At 36.0% G+C, this 22,248-nt stretch overlaps 1 protein-coding gene across 12 annotated transcripts in view; it reads right to left on the bottom strand.

The window, feature by feature from the left end:
• Nbea (neurobeachin) overlaps positions 1–22,248 on the bottom strand; it is a 525,681-nt gene that overhangs the window by 196,278 nt on the left and 307,155 nt on the right. For 7 of the 12 annotated variants that reach the window (XM_048341508.1, XM_048341507.1, XM_048341505.1 and 4 more), the window contains one exon: positions 6,856–6,999. In XM_048341508.1, the coding sequence (XP_048197465.1) occupies positions 6,856–6,999 (144 nt within the window). Of the gene's footprint in view, positions 1–4,134; positions 4,168–6,855; positions 7,000–22,248 lie in introns of all 12 variants that reach the window. The other 5 variants (XM_048341510.1, XM_048341511.1, XM_048341509.1 and 2 more) reach the window with 1 other exon arrangement.

Here is a 22,248-nt window from a genome sequence, read left to right on the forward strand (position 1 = left end):
GCCCCACCCAGCCCTGCCTTACATCTAGGGCAGGGGCAAGGGGTGTGGCCAGGTGGATTAGGATGTGACCTCAGGGAAAGGGGAGGTAACTGCCTCCAGGTCTGCAGGTTACCCAGGTAACTGGGTGGAGACTTAATGGGGGGGGGGGGCATCTACATGGAGCCCTCAGGGAGAGGACCTAACAGTTACTTATGCCTGAAATCCTACCTGCTCCATAACTGAGATCTGAAGATAATAGTTCAACATCAGTGATGTCTGAAAAGTCTACAAAACTCTGTCTCTAGTTAACCAGGAAAATGCTGAACTGGAGGCATGGCTGAAATGGTAGAACACAGTCATGATAAAAAAAAAAAAAAAAAAAAAAAGATGAGTAAGAATGCAAAGTCCTGAGTTCATGCCTCTATAGAAAAACACTCATACACCCACATACCCACATAATTTCTTCCCTGTATTCCTATTTCCCCATCCTAACTACTCTTTCGAATTTTAGTTTAATTTTTCCTAGTACTGAAGATTGAGCCCATGGCTTTGTATATGCTAGCCAACCACTCTACCACTTGAACTATGAGCCAGATCTCCTCCATCCTTTCTTCCTTCTTCCCTTCTCCTTTCATCTCTTCCTTTTCTTCTTTCTCTCTTTCCCTCCCTCTCTCCCTCCCTTCCTCCTTCTCTCTCTCTGCCTGTCTTGGGGCATGAAGTCAGAAGTCTAATATGCATTTAGCATGCTTCTTTACAGCTGGCATTCTACTGCTAAGCTACACTTTCAAACTGGCTCTTTGGATTCTCCTATACCTTTCTGCCTGAGTTGATTTTGAACCAAAGTTCTCCAGGTATTAGTGTCCCTGAGTAGCTAGGAATATATGCATGAGGTATTGACACTCAATCTTGCTTTGAGAAAGGGTCTTACCACTACCTTTTCTAAGCTTAGCTTTGAACTCAAGATGTTTCTGCCTCCATTTTCTGAGTAGCTTAAAGGACTGATGCCCACCCTATTGCCTCAGGCCCATACAAACACCAGGCAGGAACCTCAATATGCAAACCTGCTTTGATATGCAGGCAGGACAGCACACCTAGGCCCAAGTGTAAACAACCCTTAGTGGGCCAAACTGAAAAGCCCCAACCTGCTAGACCTAGTGGTGCTTTCATTAACCTCTGTCTCCTTGCTCAGGCCCCATATAAGCCTGGTCCCAAATTCACCCCCTCTCACAACCTCCAATTCTGCTGGAAGGTCCCTTGCCATTCTTCTATAAACAGTCTTTGCTTGTTGATGATCAAGTCTAGTCTATTTCTTTTCTGTTCTCCTCCATTTTCCCAAAATGTGGTGCCGAAACCCAGGCCCAACAATAAGCATGTGTACTACTATGTCTGGCTTTAACTTACTGCTTAAAATGCCATTATAATCCACTAGCTATACAACGGTTTTCTTTGTGATGAAGTAATTTTTTTTATTAAGATTAGCAGTAGTATCTTGACCTTATAAATGGGAACCTTAAGAGACATTTAGTCTCAAAATGACATAATTAACAGATTTAGGAATATGATGAATATTAACTCGACTAAATGCCCCTCTATTATAGAAAAGTCAAATGATGAACTGAGTAATTTATTTGAACAAGTCAGTAAGTGTGGAACACATAATCTTATAATGAGTTAAGCTCCCAAATACTTATTTCAATAGCTCAGAATAAGTCATTAATTTTTGGAATAAATTAATTATCTAAATTTTCCTATTTATTTTGTTAGCTTTTTTTTTTTTTACAAGAAAGTTCAGTGGTAAATAATTATGTTAAACTACTTCATGATCCAAATGATTATACTATATAAGTTGCTGAGTTTAAGGAAACTTTCTAAAAGGAGAGAAAGAAAAAAAAAAGGGAAACTTCTTCAGTAAGTGACTTCTTGTGGTATGTTAAGAATGGTACAATCAAAATGTTATTGTTTAGTTTTCGTTTAAGTCATATAACCAGAATTTTGGTGAAAGTAGAAAAATTGGAACCTTACTCTCTGTTGATAAGAATGTAAACCTCTGGCAATCCTCAAAAATTGAAACAGAATTACCATTTGATCAGTCAATGCTTCTCCAAGAGAAATGAAAAAACTTATATTCACACAAAACCTTAATGTTCATAGCAACATTATACTTAACAGTCAAAAGGTGAAAACAAGGGGGCTGGGGATATAGCCTAGTGGCAAGAGTGCCTGCCTCGGCTACACGAGGCCCCTAGGTTCGATTCCCCAGCACCACATATACAGAAAATGGCCAGAAGCGGCGCTGTGGCTCAAGTGGCGGAGTGCTAGCCTTGAGCGGGAAGAAGCCAGGGACAGTGCTCAAGGCCCAGGACTGGCCAAAAAAAAAAAAAAAAAAGGTGAAAACAAAGTGTTTAGCAACCAATGAGTAAATCCAATATGGGCTATATAGCCAACGGACTATTCCCCTTAGAAAGGAAAACAGGAGTCTAAGGCCATACCACCCTGAACGTGCCCAACCTCGTCTGATCTTGGAAGCTAAGCAGGGTTGGGCCTGGTTAGAACTTGGATGGGAGAAAGGAAAACATGAATGTACGTGGAAACATGGTGCAAAAAACATATCCACATGATCCCACTGGTTAAAAAAATTTGAAAAATATTTGGGTGTCTGTGGCTCATAATTGCAATCATAGCTACTCAGAAGACTGAGATCTGAGGTTCACAGTTCAAAGACAACCTGGGCAGAAAGTCCATGAGACACTCATCTCCAATAAACTACTCAGAAAAAAATCCAGAAGCAGCACTGTGGCTCAGGTGGAAGAAGCTCAGGGACAGCGCACAGGACCTGAGTTCAAGCTCCAGGACCAGAAAAAAAAAAATGAAGCCGAATAGATACCACTACACAGATAGAAAACAGACTATGATTAGTGACTATCTAGCCTATAAAAGAGAAATAGAATATGAAATATCCTTTTGGAGCCATGAAATGTTCTAAACAGATTGTTGGTGTTGAATCTTTTCCTTTTCTTCTATTTATTTTTTGTCTTTTTATTTTTTTGCTAGAACAGGGGTTTGAACTCAGAGCCTGTGTTCACTCAGTGTGCTTGCTTAGCTGGCTCAATGGAGCTACACCTCCAGGTTGGTTTTTTTGCTGGTTATTTTAAAGATGGGAATCTCATACACATATTCTTCTGCCCGGGCGGGGGGGGGGGGGGGTTACAAAATTGACCAGCAAATATTCCATAATGTTAATGATTATGTATTACTATTTTTTCCATAAAGGTGTTTAACTCAAGGCCTCTCTTCTGATGGAGCCATGCCACAAACTCTCTTTGCTTACATTATTTTTCAGGAAGAGTCTCACATTTCTGCCTGTCTCAGACCGTGATCCTCCTACTTGTGACATGAGCCATCATACCCAGCTGACAGTGTTTTAAATGGGCCCTACAAATGGGTGGATTCTTTGCTACAAAGATATGGGGAGAGTATAGAATAGAGATTTTATGAAAAGCATATTTCACATGAAGAAAGAAGACTGGATATTAGTTTAAGCCTATGGAAAATGTTTATTACTTGAAAATAAATGGATAGGTGCACTGTTGGCAATGGCAGCTTACATATAAACTAAAATTATTGTAATTTATAGAAATGATAATAAAGCTTAAGGGATCATGACCATCCTTATTAACTCAATGTTCCTTACTTAGTAAAATCATTCATGTTTAGAGTAACAAGAAAGGAATCTAAATAAATTCCAATATTGTTATGCAAAATATATCTCTAGTATTTTAGCACTATGATTCAATTCTATGAGTTGAATGACATTTTTATAGTCTATTTACATAAATTTAAGTTAATCTAAAATTCCAGTTATTTAAAAGTTATCACAAGAAACAAACTGTTAAGTTTGAAGTTAAAATAAATAACTGAAATTTTAGATTAGAATATATTGTTATAGTAATTAATCCCAATATTTTAAATAAAATATAATTAGTAAATTTAAACATTTAGCACATATAGAATCACATGTGCTAATCCATCTTGTTGAACTACTTCAAAGTAAAAAAGCAATTAGAATAAATTGAGTTAGGTGCTACTAATATAATTACTTAATTGATTGGCATACTTCTAAATTGAGTAATTAGTATTCACACACATTTAACTTGCCTCTTGAGATGAACAGCTTTGGAAGAAAGGGAACTAAAAGTGAAACAGAAAATTTTTTTTTTGACATTTAAAGCTATACAACATTATGTGAACATATAAACTTTATTAAAAGTAAAAAGTTCCAAAGAAACAAAACATGAAAAAGAAGAGACTCCCTCCACACACAGATATCTCCATTTGGTGCCAGTACTAGGGCTTGAACTCTGGGCCTGGAGGTATTGCTTGGCTCAGCCTCTAATAGATTTTATTAATATTAATGTGACAGATTGATACTGATATACATATAGCTTATATTTATGGCATATTTTATACTAATAATGTATAACTCACATCATTAAATTCAATTATGAAGGTAAACACCAGTAATTTTCATGTCTGAGACAGAAGTAGGCAACATTATTTTATGGAATATTTCTTAGACAACAATATGAGATTATAGTAATATTTTATGTAAATTTTAAAATCTCTTGGATTTAAATTTAGATTCTGTCCTCTTTGGTGACAAGGTTGTCTTTAGGTAGTACAGTGTTACCAGGCTTTTAGGATAAATTAGGAATAGTAAATAATTCTGGTTTATAATTAAGTTCTCAAAACGAATTTTATGCAAAGTACCTCTCTCACAACAGTTGGGATTAATAAGCATATTTGGCCTGTACAAAATAAACTTGTGTATTCTTCTACATTATACAGATGCTTCCCTTCACAGAACTGACATATCCCTCTGCTTTCCCCAGTTTAAGGTTCAAGGTTCCAAGCAGCATTTTGTGCTGCTCTTTTAAAAATGACCAATACAGATCTGGCACGGGATCAATATTGTAAGACAATTTATAATAAGATGTTTCAGATACAGGGATCTTAATAAAGTATGAGTTGGGGCCTGGTAGAAAGGCACAGATCAGCTGAAAGAAAAATCAGGTAAAGGACAGGGGTTAAGGGGGCCATGACGGAGTAAATCTCTAACTGAGCAATTTTTATTTTCTAAAATGAATTTATTTTTTGTTGGTCATGGAGCTTTAACTTTGGGCCTGGGCACTGTCCCTGAGCTCTTCAGCTAGCACTGTACCACTTGAAGCACAGTGCCACTTCTTGTTTGCTGGTGGTTAATTGGAGATAAGAGTCTCATGGTCTATTTTTCCCAGGCTGGCTTTGAACCCAGATCCTCAGATCTCAGCCTCCTGAGTAGTTAGGATTACAGGCGTGAACCACTGGCACCTAGCTTCTAAAATGAATTTTGTTTAACACTGTCACTGTTCTGAGTTTCTTATTTTGGGGGCTGGAGGGAGAGTGCCGGTACTAGGGCTTGAATTCAGGGGCTTGTGTTCTTGCTTGGCTTTTTGGCAAGGCTGGTACTCTACCACTTGAGCTACCACAAATTCCATACATTGTCATTGCTCTGATAGTCAAGATTAATAAACCCTGAAATTAATTTATTTTCAAGGGTACTTCCATTATTCTCCAATGTTTGAACTTAATGTGTCTTTAAAGTTTTGTTTATAAACATAATTGGATATTATAATTTAGGTGCCATTAAAGGAGTGAAATGTAAAGGAGTTATTAGCATTTATTGGATTGTGTCACTACCATTATAAGAAGGATTTTATTGCAATATATTTCAAGAGATGAGGCACATTTGAATTGACTCATTCATCTTTCTTGGGATAAAGAACAAGACTGTCTAAACTAAATTGTACATTTTTAAACCATATTTGAATGATGGAAGGCAACACACTCAAAAGCTCATGCATTCTATTGGGGGATGAAAAATATAAGACCACTTTTCCATTTCTACTTTCCACTCCAATGCTACATGCGTCCAAAAATATAGAATTGAGGCAAGACTCAGGCACATTTTAAGATTCAAAAGTAGAAGGTGGGTTTTGTTTGGTTTTTGGTGTTTTGAGACAGGATTTGTTTATCTAACTCAGTTGTCCTTGAACTTATGAGTCTTCTGCCAAGTGACAAGGTTAAAGTCATGTACCACTAAGTCTATGAAAGCAGATTTTTTATCCTGGGATCCAGGATATGATTATTTCCTCCAGATTATTTCCTCAGGATTACTGGATATTCTGAAATTATGCCAGGGTTATGTGTCTTTATGAAGTCATCTGCTTTCATTAGATTCTCAAATTGGTGTGAAACCAAAATAAAGGTTATCTGAGACATGCTGGATTCGGTTAATTACAGATGCTGTTGTCAACCTTGTATCAGAACAAGGACTAGGTGAAATAGAGTGACAGGGAGGAAATGTCTACTAGAAATGGGGAATTAGCACTAGGAGGCTAGAGAACAAAAGAGCAGTGGGGAGAATCATTACAAAGAAAGACAGCAGGGAAGAAATAGCAAATTCCATGGTTACCTAGCCAAAACAGCTATTCCTCATGGATTTTTAGCAGGTTAGTAAGTCAAGGGGTCTATCAGCCTGCCCAACCTCCCAATGACACAGACAATTATATGAGGACAACTTACACTATGTGTTTTCTCTTATATAAAACATGGCTCCTTTTTGCATAGAAAGTTGTTATTCATTTATTGTCTGTCAAATTCACATTTGTTGGAAAGATCACAATTCTCTTCAATACTAGAATATGTAATACACTGTTAACATTCACATGATTGACAGCTACACATTTATTCACTAGGAGACACCGATTAATTTATTAAATTGAGAATTTCTGTCTATGTATCACAACAAATAGAAAAAAAAAGTATTTTAAAGGTTACCTGCAAGATTGTCAATTTCTTTCTCCTGCAGTAGACTGACTGCATCATCATCTCCTTCCAGCATGAGTTCTGTCTCTGCGTTCTGGTTGACTATTGCTTGACTTCTGAATGCTTTCTTAGACTTCACTACATCTTCTTCTGTTCCTAATCACAATGGAAATAGAATAATTTAGGTCACTGTGACTGCTTTTGTTTTCAGTGAGTATTAGAACTAGCTGGATACTTTTTAAGTTCTTTATCTTATTAGTATTCAATAAGAATGGTCAGATTACAGATCATTTCAGATCGTTACAGATCAAAGGTCATTTCACAGATGAGAAAACAGGTTATAGAAGGTACATACTTTGGCAAGGGAGCTACTATAATCCATACCTAAAGACTTTTAAGTGCTTGTTCCACAGAAAATTCGTACCTCACTTCCAGATCAGTTTTCTGATGATATCAAATAATGTTTACATAATTAAATGATTCTGTGAATTAGCAAATTAACTGACCAGCTGCCTTTTCAGAATAAAGGTAGGTATGAAAAAAAATGAACCATTTATATCTAAGGGGTAAGTGGTTATTACTGGGGAGCGATAGAAAGGCGAAGTTAAGAATAATGTTCACATGGATCTATTTCACAACTTTCTTTAGCAACAAATGAACTAAATACTGATGTTGGGGGAGGGGGAGAAGGTTTCCTTAGTTGAGCATATAAATTAACATAAACACATCAGAAAAATGGAAATCTGACCTATCATCAACATACTAAATCAATGTAAAAATGGCAAACTAATGTCTTAACATTCCTCACCGATCCTATTGCTTAATAAATGTTTTCATATTTACATTCATATGCACATGTCCATACACAGAGATATCTTATTTCATATCACTTGATTTTGAAATTCAGTGTGAAGAAAAACAATTGTGGTATTAGGCTATAAGCTTCAAAAACAGCATAATTAGGGAAATGCTTTCCCAGCTTATTTAGTGTGGTAGATATATTCCTGGAAATATGAGTGAAATCAGTCCCTCTGGTGTTGTTCTACTTTACTATGTGATGGTAAAGTGTTGCTATAAAGGCAACTGCTCCTCCCAAGCCATGGCATATCTTTGGCCAAATTTCTCTACAGTTATAATTCACAATATTCTGGGTTAATTCCCTCATGTTCAAACATAGGAATCCCAGCCTTCTATCACTCTCTATTGATGGTTGCTCAACTGCTTTTGTGGAAGTGCATTCTAGGTGCCATAAAACTTGTAAAAAACAGTACTAACCTTCCCTTCTTTCTTCCCTCCCTCCCTTGCTTTCATCTACCTCCTCTGCCTTCTCCTTCATCCTTTCTCTCTCCCTCTCTTCCGTCCCTTTTTCTCTCTCTCTCTCTCTCCCCATGTCTTTTGCCAGTGTCTATGAGTCATAAAACATGAAGTAACTGACTCAAAGGTCATTGAAATTTGTGTGAAAACACATGGTAGTCAATATAGCCATTATGGAAACTACTGCAGAGCTGTGCATGAAAAGGGAATTCTGTCATCCCAACTCATTCTGGGTAATAGCATTTGGGGAGGACAGTTAATCCACAATTTTAGACTTTAAAGTGATAGACTGTTCAACATATGCTTTGACAAATACTTCAGAGACAAATACTATTAAAATCAATGCCTTATGGGACTGGGAATATGGCCTAGTGGCAAGAGTCCTGGGTTTGATTCCCCAGAACCACATATATAGAAAATGGCCAGAAGTGGTGCTGTGGCTCAAGTGGCATAGTGCTAGCCTCGAGCAAAAAGAAGCCAGGGACAGTGCTCAGGCCCTGAGTCAAGGCCCAGGACTGGCAAACAAAACAAAACAAAACAAAACAAAAAAATCAATGCCTTATTGGAGAGAATAAAATGATGTACATGTGTATATTCTTTTTTTCATTGGCCTATAGATTTTTTTATTTCTGTAATAAAGGATTAAGAACATATTCCCTGTGTTCTTCTGAACCTAATCATAATTTTATTTTATATATTTATTCCTTGTTATGTACTAACTTATCTAGATAAACTCAGAGTTTGTATAATTTAAACGAGACAAATGCAATGACTAGTATTCCAGATGTCTCTCCTGAGATTTTGATGGCCATGTTTCTAGGTGTCTTTACCTGGATGAATAGTGCTAGCAATATTTCCCTGAGCTTATTTGCTCCTGCTCCTCCTCCTCTTTAAATGAAACCACTTAAGCCAAATCAGTGACTTAGTGACTGCCACTGCCCTAGTGCAAGTCAACATTTTTGCCCAAAGGTTTCAATAGCTGCCTAACTACCATCACCCACCACACTTCTATCAGCATAGTTATGTTCTGCTTAATACTTTCTATTAGCTCCCACAAATCAGTAACACTCAAAATAAGACATACTACAGTATAAATCTAAGAGTCCTTAGCACAGGTGACCAAGGTTTCTTGTCTACTCATTACCTGTCACCTCTCCCCCCTCTGCAGTACTAGCCCATATACAGCTTCTAAAATACATCATGCTTTCAGATATCCCTCGACCCATGCTAACGTTACTGTGAGGAATATTCCTTCTTTCATTTTTGGCTATTTCTAACATGTGCTTCAAATGCACTTCTTTCAACTGTGTCTCCTAACTAACCGATCTCTCTTTTGTTTACTTGTAGAGGTGGTGACTGTTTAATGTTTGCCCCCGCCCCCCCCTTCACTTCTATAGCCTTTGTGTCTGGTACCAGTAGGGGTTAAACAAACATGTGCTGAGCTAAAGTTCACATTCACTCTCCCCATCAGATTTTCTTCTCTGATTTCTTAAGGTAGATTTCTTTAGTTTTTCTCTTTACTTATGTCATACATCATAAATTCTGTTCATGCAGTACTTACAGATATTGTTTTTGTTTTTTTAAAAATTTAATTTATTTATTAATTGAACACAAATTTTTTTGACAAGGTGTTATGCAAAAAGGGTACAGTTACATAGTAGGGCAGTGTGTACATTTCTTGTGATATCTTACGCCCTGTTTTTCCTTCCCTTCTCTAGGTCAGGTAGACAGACATATATACAATATACAATGTATCGAGAACATATACAGTAGCCACGTGGCCAAGCCCAAGAAAATTCGCCTAGGGCTTTAAATGTAATGTCGATATTAGACAATATGTCGACAGTAGTCTTATATGAACGTACATACATAGCTTTTGAGCTACTGTATTCCACTGAGAGGTCGATTTTTGACCTTTATATGTTGATTAGTTGTTTGGTTTTAGTTACATACTGTTGGGTCGCTGCCCCAATCCTGTGGGAAATACCATTTGACAAGCAGTTTTTGGTTTCATAGACCTGGTCTCTACTGTCTCTCCGTCTCTCTTTCTTAACAGTCATATATAAGGGAGATCATACCCTTTGTTTTCTGTGTTCTAGGCTTGTCTCGCTCAACATTATTTGTTCGAGGTCTGACCATTTCCCTGCGAATAACAATATTTCACCATTCCTAATCGCTATACTTACAGATATTGTAACTGTTGGCATATTTACCTTGTCAGTAGCCAAGAAACACTTAGATGACAGAAAGTTTGTGTTGTCAGTACATAGCCTACTGCCTATCACCGAGCTAGCTCTTATAATTTTTTTTCTAGCCCTGGGGCTTGAATTCTGGGACTGAGTGCTGCCCCTGAGCTTCTTTTACTCAAGGCTAGCACTCTACCACTTGAACCACAGTGCCACTTCTGGCTTTTTCTGAATAGTTTATTGGAGTTACCAGTCTCACTGACTTTCCTTCCTGGATGCCTTAGAACTGCAACCCTCAGATCTCAGCCCCCTGAGTATCTATGATTATATGCATGAGCCTCTGGAACATGGCTGGCTGCACTTATAATTTTGATTAGATGGAGGCATTATGTTTTTCTGTAAGTTTGAAGTTCCTACAATACATTAGAACTTTGAGATTTGTTTGAGTATGGACTGAACTGAGAATATCTATGTATTTACATGAAAAGGACCTCAGTTCTTTACACAGTAGTCAATGAAGCCCTTTAAGTGTGACTTAGCCTAATAATGTATCATAATCATGTAGGGAACAAGAAAGTAGCTTTATAATACTCTCTTGTTACTAAAATAATATCTTACTAATAAGTAAAAGAGAGAAAAAAAATCACACACATACACACACACACACTTTGAATTTTATCCTCTCCAGTTTTAAAACACTAAAATATTCATGTCTTAAAAAAATAAATAATTAAAAAATTCTGTCAGTACACTGAACTCATCAACCTTGCTGAGGTATTATCAGCTTGCAGTTCAGTAAACTTCCTGATTTTGTGGTACTAGAGTGCACATTTATCTAAATTAAAGTGTATGAGATCTAAAGGTGCTTTTCAATCACAATATCCTTTATGAATTAGAGTTTCATTCATCAAAATTACAGGCAAAAAGAAGCAAGGTCTCAGAGGGCTGTCTCATTACAAGGCTTGTAAACACTGTCCTTAGAAAGAATTGGTTTATCACCCAACAAATCAAAATCTGATTTGTAGGAGAATTTATTTGAGATCGTCTGTCTTCAAAGACATGTTGGACCAAGTACACTTCATGGTCTCTTCAGCTATTCATCAAGAATTTAACAAGCAAATACCACAAACCTCCAGAATGCCTTAGATTTAAAAAAAATTGAATTATGTGTAAAGCTAGATAAGAAAGACACGTATGCTTATTTCCTATAAAAATGTTAAATGTCATAAAAATTTGGTTTTAGATGAAAAAATGTTACCATCTTAAAGATTAATGAAGCAAAATCCAAAATTAGATTTGTTTTCTTTTCATAGTGTATAACAAATACCACACACAAGAAAGCATTATATAGTCAGACTTACCAGTAGAGATACATACTTGAAGAAGCTCTGAATGTAAAATTGTTATCTGTTTTGCACTTTTGTTTGCCTGAACTTAAACTTCTCTTTCATAAATTTACTCTTTCAAAGGAATCCATGCAAAACAAATTACATTTTGAAATTGAAGTAACAAAAGAACTAACATATTCCTAGTATTGTTACTATACTCTATTATTATAATAATTATTGTCATTTAAAATATTTTATTGTTATATTTTAAAAACATAAGCTAAAATACAGAACTGATAAATTATATACTTTAACTTGTTTACAAACTTAGGTCTACTTCAAATAATAGGACTACCTTGAATTCTCAAATTTAAGATCAAGAATTAGTTCATTTTCTCATTATATTATTTTCTATTGATAAAAATAAATAATGTAAAGGAAATCAGCATATAGTAGATTTGTAGTGTTTAGGAAATTATCATATAATCAACTCTAATAAAACATCAATAATGTTTGGACACATGTATGTCTCTGATATAGCTATATCTCCTATTTAAGAATATACATTTGCAACCTTATTTAATCTGTACAATTTATAATTTATGGTTCACAATCTAGTCCTTGAATATTTAGCTTCACTAATTTAACAATTCTTCCTCTTTACAACTTATTTTGTCCAAGACTTAAATGCTTTTGTCCTTAAACATTCCACATTACCTCAAACCTTTAAGCCCAGTATATGTATTTTTTTTTTTTTTTTTTTTTTTTGGCCAGTCCTGGGGCTTGGACTCAGGGCCTGAGCACTGTCCCTGGCTTCCTTTTGCTCAAGGCTAGCACTCTGCCACATGAGCCACAGTGCCACTTCTGGCCATTTTCTGTATATGTGGTGCTGGGGAATCGAACCCAGGGCCTCATGTATATGAGGCAGGCACTCTTGCCACTAGGCCATATCCCCAGCCCTATGTAATTTTTTGTACTAGTAATTTTCTTACTTGCCTTGGGCTTCTCTAATTTTTGTATCCTAGAAACAGATCATAATGTATTTTCATTATTCCGTTCTGAGCCTTTTATTTACTCTCTTAGTTGATTTCAGTGGCTTTTTCTTTAGTACTAGATGTAGAACCCAGTACATTGTGCATGCAAGGTAAGTGCTCTAACTTGATCTATGTCTCCAGCCCTTTTAGAAGAGTTTCATTGCTACATGCAAATGTCAAATAAAGTAACAATCCCTGGTACTACACATAAAAAAATATAAGTACAAAGTAAAACTGACCCAAACTAAAAGGTTTGTTATTTATAATAGTGCACACCATTTATGTAAAGGAAGGGGGAAGTAGCTAATTTGAGGATTAGAATCTCAAAAAGATAAAAAAAAGCACAAATCTAAGGTCACAGTACAATGCCTCACCCAGTTAAGGTATTGAGTAATGGTCTCCATTTCTTCAGGTGAGTTAGATTACTTTCCAACATGTTTTCTTAACAGTCTGCTTATATTCATTAAAATGAAATATGAACCTTAGGCTCCTTTACCATATTGGATTGTCCTTGAGGACACAAAATGCTGGTAGCAAAGGTGCTATGAAGTATTTTTAACACAAAGTGGAATATATGTTGTTACATTTAATAAGTCCTTTTCCTATAGCCATTTTATTGATTAGAAGCTGTTAAATAAAATTATGTAAACATGAAAAATTTAAATTATGTTTTTATTTTTGGGATAGTAATCGTAATAACATAAATGTTCAAAATTTTATGTATTTGAAAGAAAATTTGCTTTGCATATAAATTGGTTTCTTTTTCAACTTTCTAAGGAATTCTTGGCAAAATGGCAGAATGGAAATTTATTTTAATTCTGCTTAGTGTATGGTCAGGAAATTCTAATGTTTCAGGAACATCTAGAAATTAGTTTCACAAGATGTCATTCTTCTTCAAAGGATAAGTTTTATTGATTATAATATGCCATTTCACAATATTTTTATCTTGTTCACTGCACTTAGACAAAATCTACCTATACAACAATAAAAGAAAATACTGCAATTAATTTTCAGACCTAAAGATTTCCTTTTAGAAGCTTTAATAATATGAATATTTAGGACCATGTTAAAATAAACATTACTTTTTCTTATTACAACTCAAGTAAGAGCAACAAATACTTTTACAGACCAGTGCTTCCAGTAATTCTAAATAATATTATTTAACTTCCACTAAAAGGAAAACAATTTTAGAATAAATATACCTTTCAACTAATTACATTTATGGTGACCTGATCTCATTCAGTTATACAAGTGAATCAATCTATTACTGAGAAGTTCACAATTATGAACATTTTTAAAAGAATGAAAGGATGTTTTATTGTATTGTTAATATTTTCATTATACTGAAAACTATCACTCAAAAACCTTTTATGCTGACCTTAGTGGAGCTGTGTGATAAAACTAATAGAAACACTGCTGGAACAGCCATTTACAATCAAATAAATACTTTTACTTTAAATTCTAAATTTACAGAATAGAATAAAGAAATCCTTAAGAAACATAAATGGTGTCAAAATCCATTTTTCTATTGAATATTAAGAAAAAAATAATTTTCTGTGTAGAATTTTTTTTTAGAAAAGATGCATTTCAGTAGAAAAATTCCAGTAGTGAAATCTATAAATGATCATGAGTAAGGCAGTAGAGTGAAAAGAAAGGCAAGAAAGCTCAAACATCCTACACCATTTTTATGTCTTCTTTGAGTCAGAAGCTTCACTTGAGCCATATAAAATTCTCATATGAAAACATTTCCAAAAATGAAATCAGCTGTTTTTTTTAAACAGACTATTTCCGCTTGTTGCGATCACATTTAACACAAAATTTCAGTAGTTATTGAGCCAATTTAATAAATAAGGATATAAGATCTGTCAGCCATCAAATTGCTCCTTTCTTAGTTGTAGTATTTTACTCTAAATAAATTAGATCTAATCACGATTCCCACATAAATTCATTTTTATTGACAGAGAATGTACTGAGGAATCCAAAATAGATATTATCTGTACTACCATAAAATGAAACTCCCAAATACCAGGTTCAAATCTAGGACAAACATTGTTATATGACTTAAAATTAAAGTATGGTATCACTGTGATTAGGCCATAGAGGAACTTGTACAGACTCTCATTTGTTAGAAGGAGTTAATGTGTGATATAGATCATACCTCCAGACAAGGGTCCTCTAAGGAAGCTGGAGGAAAAAGGTTTCAGTGGCTAGTAAACATGTCCCACTTGCCATGTGGGTATTTACTATGCTTCAGTATTTATAGAAATTATTCCAATGTTAAGTACTTATTCAGATCAGTTATGCTTGTAACAGTTTGCTGACATTTAAGAAAGAAGAAAATGGCTACCTAACACCAACAGTTATTGCTCAGCAGAAAAGGACATCAAGGACACTTGCTAGTAAAAGAATTGGATCAATATTAATGTGATTTTCATTTCATGCTTCCCCAACTCCAGTAAGCTGACAATATACTCTGATTATGTGAACTGCCTCAGAGTAACACAGAAAAGGTTATTAGAGCAAGAGGTGGAAATGGAATGCACTTTTTATATTGACAGGCCTGCTAATAGAGTATACTGATTTTCAAAGACATGCAATGCATTTTTACAATTTGTTTCTGACAGCAAAAATGGAATTTCATTTGTTCCTAATTCAAAATGTTCATATGTAAGCAATACCTCTCAGACAAGAAGACCAACAAAGGAGATATTCATAAGTTGCATTTTTAAAAAGAAAAATGCAATTAAAAAGGTACAAGAAAATGTTATGGAACTTAAGTGAATCACTATGTAAATATATGATTTAACCTCTATATTACTCACTTAATGAACTTGAGACAGGAAAGTGCATACTATGCTGAACATTGGATAAAAAATATTTTAAGAATATAAGTGATGGCGAATATCAAGTGTTTCTCAAATCTCAAACAGGTATTGATTGCTAGAATTTTGATTACTCATGAAGTTGAATAATTTTTAATTATTTAAAATAAGATTTGATTACATAAGACATTTTACTTCTAGAAAACCATTCTGTTTTTTTTTTTTTGGCCAGTCCTGGGCCTTGGACTCAGGGCCTGAGCACTGTCCCTGGCTTCTTTTTGCTCAAGGCTAGCACCCTGCCACTTGAGCCACAGCGCCACTTCTGGATATTTTCTGTATATGTGGTGCTGGGGAATCAAACCCAGGGCCTCATGTATAAGAGGCAAGCTCTCTTGCCACTAGGCCATATCCCCAGCCCCCTAGAAAACCATTCTGAAGCATACAGAAAAATTTGGCCAGTTTAAAACTATCTAGATGCCCTTGACTTTGGTGTCCTGGATATTATTTGAATTAAGGAAGGGAAGGGAACAACAAACTGGTGAGACAAAGGACAAAGGGTGAACCAATGCAACGGCCATACTCACAAGACACTATGTTGAAAATGAATTGTACAACTTGGGGTGTGTTGGGGAGGAGGAAAGTGGGATTGTAAAAAAGAAGAAGGGGTAACAAGTTTGACAAGAAATGGACTCACTACCTTATATATGTAACTGTAACCCCTCTACACATCATCTTGAGAATAAAATTAAATTTTAAAAAACAAAAACAAAAAAAGAAAGAAAAAGTACAGGTGGCATAGTATTCATCTTTAGCTGTTTGAATACACTGTATTGCGTTTGAGCTTTATGATACAACAAGCACAGGAAAAAACTAAATGAACACATCACAGTAGTAATAATGGCTATCTTTATAATGTGTGTAAGAGAGAGAAGAAAAGAAAGAGATGGATGATGTTCCCTTCTATTTTTTCCTAAATTCTAGATAGAAAGGAAAAGGGGGGAGGAGAAGGGGAGCCAAAAAAAGAGGGGAGGGAGGAGAGAAGACAAATGGAAAAGAAGGAGATGGGGAGGGACAATAAAAACCAGTCTATATCAAGTGTCCAGAGCTGGCAGTGGCAGAGGAGTAGGAGAATGAGCTAGAAGTTTAGAAATCATCATAATGAAATAAAATTGAACTACACAATATGAACGAGGCTGTGAGGGGATGGGGAGCCTCTCATTGGCAGTGGATAACATTAATTTCAGGAATGCTGCTAGTTTTACTTTTTGAAATCTGTCATAGAGCTCAATGGGAGAAACTTACCTTAAAAGTTTGGGACTATGGGATATGGAATAGGAGATATTTTGGACAGGTAAGGAACTGGCATAGAGATATGGAAGGCAAATGGTAGTTAACAATATTTTCTCTCTAATTATGTTTAAAAAGCCTATGAGATGAGGCTGATAGAGGTTATTTAAAAGCACTTTAAAAAATCACTAAAAACATTTGTATATGTATGTGATCCCATCACTTGGGAAGTAGAGTCAGGGAGGATCTCATGTTTGAGGACAGGCTCAACTACACAGCGAAAAACTGTCTTACAAAATAAAAACAACAACCAAAATAAAACGACACACCAAAAAGATTAAAAGTATGTTTTTATGGCAGGCACTGATGGTTCATCCTGTAATCCTAGCTGCTAAGAAGAATCTTTTTTTTTTAATTTTCATTTTTTTTTATTGTCGAGGTGATATACAGAGGGGTTACAGTTACATACATAAGGTAATGAGTACATTCTTTTTTTTTTTTTTTTTTTTGCCAGTCCTGGGGCATGGACTCAGGGCCTGATTACTGTCCCTGGCTTTTCTTTGCTCAAGGCTAGCACTCTGCCACTTGAGCCACAGCGCCACTTCTGGCCATTTTCTATATATGTGGTGCTGGGGAATTGAACCCAGGGCTTCATGTATGGGAGGCAAACACTCTTGCCACTAGGCCATATTCCCAGCCCGCTAAGATTCTTATCTTGGTTCAAAGCCAGTTAAATCAGAAAAGAATTGAAGACTCTATCTGCAAAACAACCAGCAAAGAGCGAGGTTGGAGGCATACATTATCAGCTATACAAGCTGAGTTCAAATCCTGGTAATGAGAAGGAGGAAGGGAGAGAGGGGAAAAGGAGGGGGGAAGAGAAAGGGGAGAGAGAAAACTATATGCTCTTGGATGGCAAAAACAATATTCGTGAGAGGAAAAGAGCAAGAAAGGGAGAGAAGCAGAGAGAAAGATAACTATGAGCTCTTAGATAGCAAAAAAATCTCAATATTCAAATCCAGAATATTTTTATGCTATTCAGTAAGTGCTTTTGGTTCATAAAGGTACTTAATTATTCAGAATATGTTTAAAGTCTACATGTTTTAGATTCTCAATACAAAACAGGTGGCTTGTTAGAACGTGTGTTAATATGAAAATGCAATATATATAAAATACACATTTTAGGGGCTGGGAATATGGCCTTAGTTGTAAAGTGCTCGCGTCGTATACATGAAAAGCCAGTTCAATTCCTCAGCACCACATATAAAGAAAAGCTGGAAGTGGCGCTGTGGCTCAAGTGGTAGAGTGCTTGCCTTGAGCAAACAGAAGCCAGGGACAGTGCTCAGGGCCTGAGTTCAGTCCCCAGGACTGGCAAAAAACAAAACAAAGAAAGAAATAAAATACACGTTTTAAGCATACTTTATAGCAGTTTCATTGATTTATCTATCCATCTATCTATTTCTTTATTTAATTTTGGTGTGGGTCTGGGACTTGAACTCAGGGCTTGCCTGGGCATTATCCCCGAGCTTTTGTGCTCCAGGCTAGCACCAGCAGCACCAGGCTTTTAATAGTTATGAGACTAGGGTTTTGGGACTAAGATAACAGAGACCCAAAAGATACTTCCCTCTTTTGTAGTTTTTTTTTTTTTTCCCCCAGAGCTGAGGACCGAACTCGGGGCCTTGTGCTGGCCAGATCCCCAGCCCCAGATACATGCCTCTTTAAAAGCTGTTATTTCAAGTGATGTGCCTTGGGCTCATGCCTGAATTCCTAGTTTCTTAGAAGGCTGAGACCTGAGATTCATGGTTCAAAGCCAACTTGGGTAGGAAAACCCAGGAAACTCTTGGTCTCCAACTAAACCACAAAAAGCTAGAAGTGGTGCTATGGCTTAAATGGTAGACCATTAGCCTTGAGCAAAAAAGTCAAGGATAGTGCCCAGGCACTGAGTTCAAGTCCCAGAATTAGCACCAGAAAGAAAAACAGAAACAAACAAACAAAAACAAAAGAAACACCACACCAGCCAAAACAGTTACATAATTACATTTTCAACAAATTTCCTGAACTGTAATCAGATCATCTATTTAACACCAAATATGTTGATCCAATTAATAACACACCAACTAAAGTGGAGTTATTCCTGAAGATCATCTATATAAAATGTATCTGGAAGGATCTATATAACATACCAGTATATTACTAGATAGAAAGAAAAAAATCAAATAATCTTTCTCCAGTATTATAACTGCAGACTTAAAAAGTATATCCAAACCTTTGATAGCTTTCTTCTCAACAATGGTAGAGCTGCCTTAGTATTTTTTTATTCTGTGCATTTCTGATTTCTTGATGACTGCAAGTAGCATATTATAGTAGACTTGCATATAGCATCAAAACTAATTTAATGCCAGATTCATTACTGAGCTGCTTTTTATTCATCAAGGTCATATCTTGATGGCTGCACAAGCTTAGATAAATCAGGTGTTAAGCAGACACATCTCCAAGGAACCTAAGAAGGTTCTCATTTGCAGTCCTCAGCATATCTTATTATTTATTGCCAAAGAAATGACTGATTAACTTTGTCATCTTTGCTCCATGTTTTCCTTTCCTCAGGCTGAGGCAGCCTGCCCTGAACTGCAGCGCCAGATCAGACCTGTTTAAGATGATGGCTTTGATCACAGACAGGGAGGCCCTTGCAATCTTAAGCTTTGAAGAAACATTGTTCCAGTGTAATTTTATGGAAGGGAAACAGAAGCTTAAATGATAATTGACAGTCAATAAAGACCACCAAACTGATTAAAAATTTGAACTAGTCTTTGATAGCCACAATCTTCAAGCACCAGAAATGTACTTCAAGTTTTCTGGTTTAGATTTTACTTTTACATAGATACAATTTACAAAACTCTCCTTTTCTACTACCTTGCCCTATTAGCTAAATTGCCCTGAAGAAATATACTTGGAAGATGAATTTATGAGGTTTAAAATATTTCTTTATATTGTCTCATTGCTCAAGTCTGTAAAATCTGGGTAGCCAATTAAATTTTCACTTGTTTGAGATTTTGCTATTAGAAAATGCCTAAATAACACATTCACCATGTGCAAAATTAGGACATTAAACATCAAGGAAAAAATTACATGCCTCTAGGTTTTACTAATCACATTCCAACACCAGAGGCTGAGAGTATATCAAATCACACCAAATCTTTTGCACATGACAACCTCATAAATTATTCAACTCATTAGTGTTACTAAAAAGCATGAAAAACTCCATCAGTGTAGAAGGTATTTTCCAACTGAAAAAAAGGTCAACTAAAAGTTTTAATAATGAATTGAAGGGAAAGCTTTTCAAAGCAAATATGAAATAAAATTATTGTCTTTTGTTTCTTTGAAATTATATCCAATTCTGATTGTTTACTCATTAAAAGAAAGCATTAACATTTTTATTTGAGGTTCCAAATAAATGGTTTGAAAATAATGTCATGAAATCTAAAATGTGGGGCAAAATGTTCCTTTTCATCCAATGAAAGTTTACTTCTAACGTAAAATATTTAACTAAATTTAGGATATCAAAATAAATCAAGTGACTCCAAGTAGTTTTATTAAAATAACCTCTGATAAGTCTGTTTCACTTTTGTCACATGAATGCAGGTTTATGTTACTGAAATATGGTTTATGTTAATAGATAAAATTCAACAGAGATTCATATCCCCAGGAAGGTTTTGATTGTCAAGTACACAGTCTCTATTTCTATACTTTACAGCCAGACTCCCAGTGTATATTGTTTGTAAAATTATAAATTATCTGATCCCTGATGCTGTTACTGTAGTCACACTGAAGTTTCTATCCATGAAGTATTCTTTTGTTTCTGAAATATTCAAGTTACATCCACAAACACATATGAAATTTTTTGACCAAAGTTTACACCAGAGTTCTGTATTTGTGAAGTTCAACTTTCAAGATAGAATTTAATAACAGAGAAATTGAAATAAAATTGTTTGAGAGTGAGAAAAGAATACCTTAAATTATTTTTAACTAGATCAATCACAATCCTCCTCCTCCTCCTCCTCCTCCTCCTCCTCCTCCTCCTCCTCCTCCTCCTCCTCCTCCTCCTCCTCTTCCCCCTCCCCCTCCCCCTCCCCCTCTTCCTCCTCCTCTCTCTCCCCTCCCCCTCCTCCTCTTCTTCGTGTGTGTGTGTGTGTGTGTGTGTGTGTGTGTGTGTGTGTGTGTGTGTGCATTCCAAGGACCTGAACCCAAGGGGCTGGGCACTGTCTTTGAGTATTTTTGTTCAAGGTTGGTGCTCTACCACTTGAGCAACTACTCTACTTGTGGCTTTTTGATGGTTAATTCAAGGTAAGAGTCTCCTGTACATTCCTGCCCAGTCTGGCTATGAACTGTGATCCTCAAATCTCAGCTTCTTGAGTAGCTAGAATTATAGCACTGAGGCACCTATACCCAGATCTACAAAATTATTTATTTATGATTATGGAACAGCAAATATTCGGTTATCTGCATATTGGTCCACATCACATCAAACTTTAACAAAAATAAACACAGTTAAATCTTTATTGGCAGAGCATTCAACTGATGAACTAAATTTGATCATTTTTAGCATTGTTTCAATTTTTTTTGGAGAGGGCACAGGGGCTTGATACTTAGGGCCTCTTGTTCTTGTTCAGCTTTTTACTTTTGCAGACAACTACCTAGCAGGATCCTTAGCCTGATCCTTAGATCTCAACCTCTTAGTTCATGGCTTAGGGTTCTTAAGTTTTATAGGATGCTCTGAAGAGAAAAATCTGTTTTCAATTATGGTTTTTTTTTTTCCACATCTACTTTTACTGGATGCAGTACTTTGTGGAAATTACTAATACTGGTTTCCTATTTTCTCAGAAGAAATATTTTACCAATAGGTTAGAGGGGCTGGGAATATGGCCTAGTGGCAAAGAGCGCTTGTCTCATATACATGAGGCCCTGGGTTTGATTCCCCAGCACCACATATATAGAAAATGGCCAGAAGTGGCACTGTGGCTCAAGTGGCAGAGTGCTAGCCTTGAACAAAAAGAAGCCAAGGACAGTGCTCAGGCCCTGAGTCCAAGGTCCAGGACTGGCAAAAAAAAAACACAAAACAAAAAAAACAAAACCAATAGGTTAGAGGGCACACTGGAAGGTTGAGAGAAAAGTAGGTTACTATATTTTCTTTTGGCACTTAATAATTCCTCTGTCTACTTCTCCTTTCCTCATTCCCTCCCACATTTTCCTGCCAACTCTCTTCTTAGTTCTCAAAGTCTAGAGTTGTGAACTGTTTAAGGTTAGAAGTATACCTAGAAGCGTTTTCACAGGACAGCTATTTACATTTTCTTTGGTCTTCCATTCCCTAATGATACTCTGGAGAATTTTAGCTTTGAAGTAACTCCAGCATAGGTTCCTACCATGTTGCTTTTTCCAAGCA

Source organism: Perognathus longimembris, chromosome 3 (assembly GCF_023159225.1).
Source record: "Perognathus longimembris pacificus isolate PPM17 chromosome 3, ASM2315922v1, whole genome shotgun sequence".
In the NCBI taxonomy this organism is placed as follows: domain Eukaryota; kingdom Metazoa; phylum Chordata; class Mammalia; order Rodentia; family Heteromyidae; genus Perognathus; species Perognathus longimembris.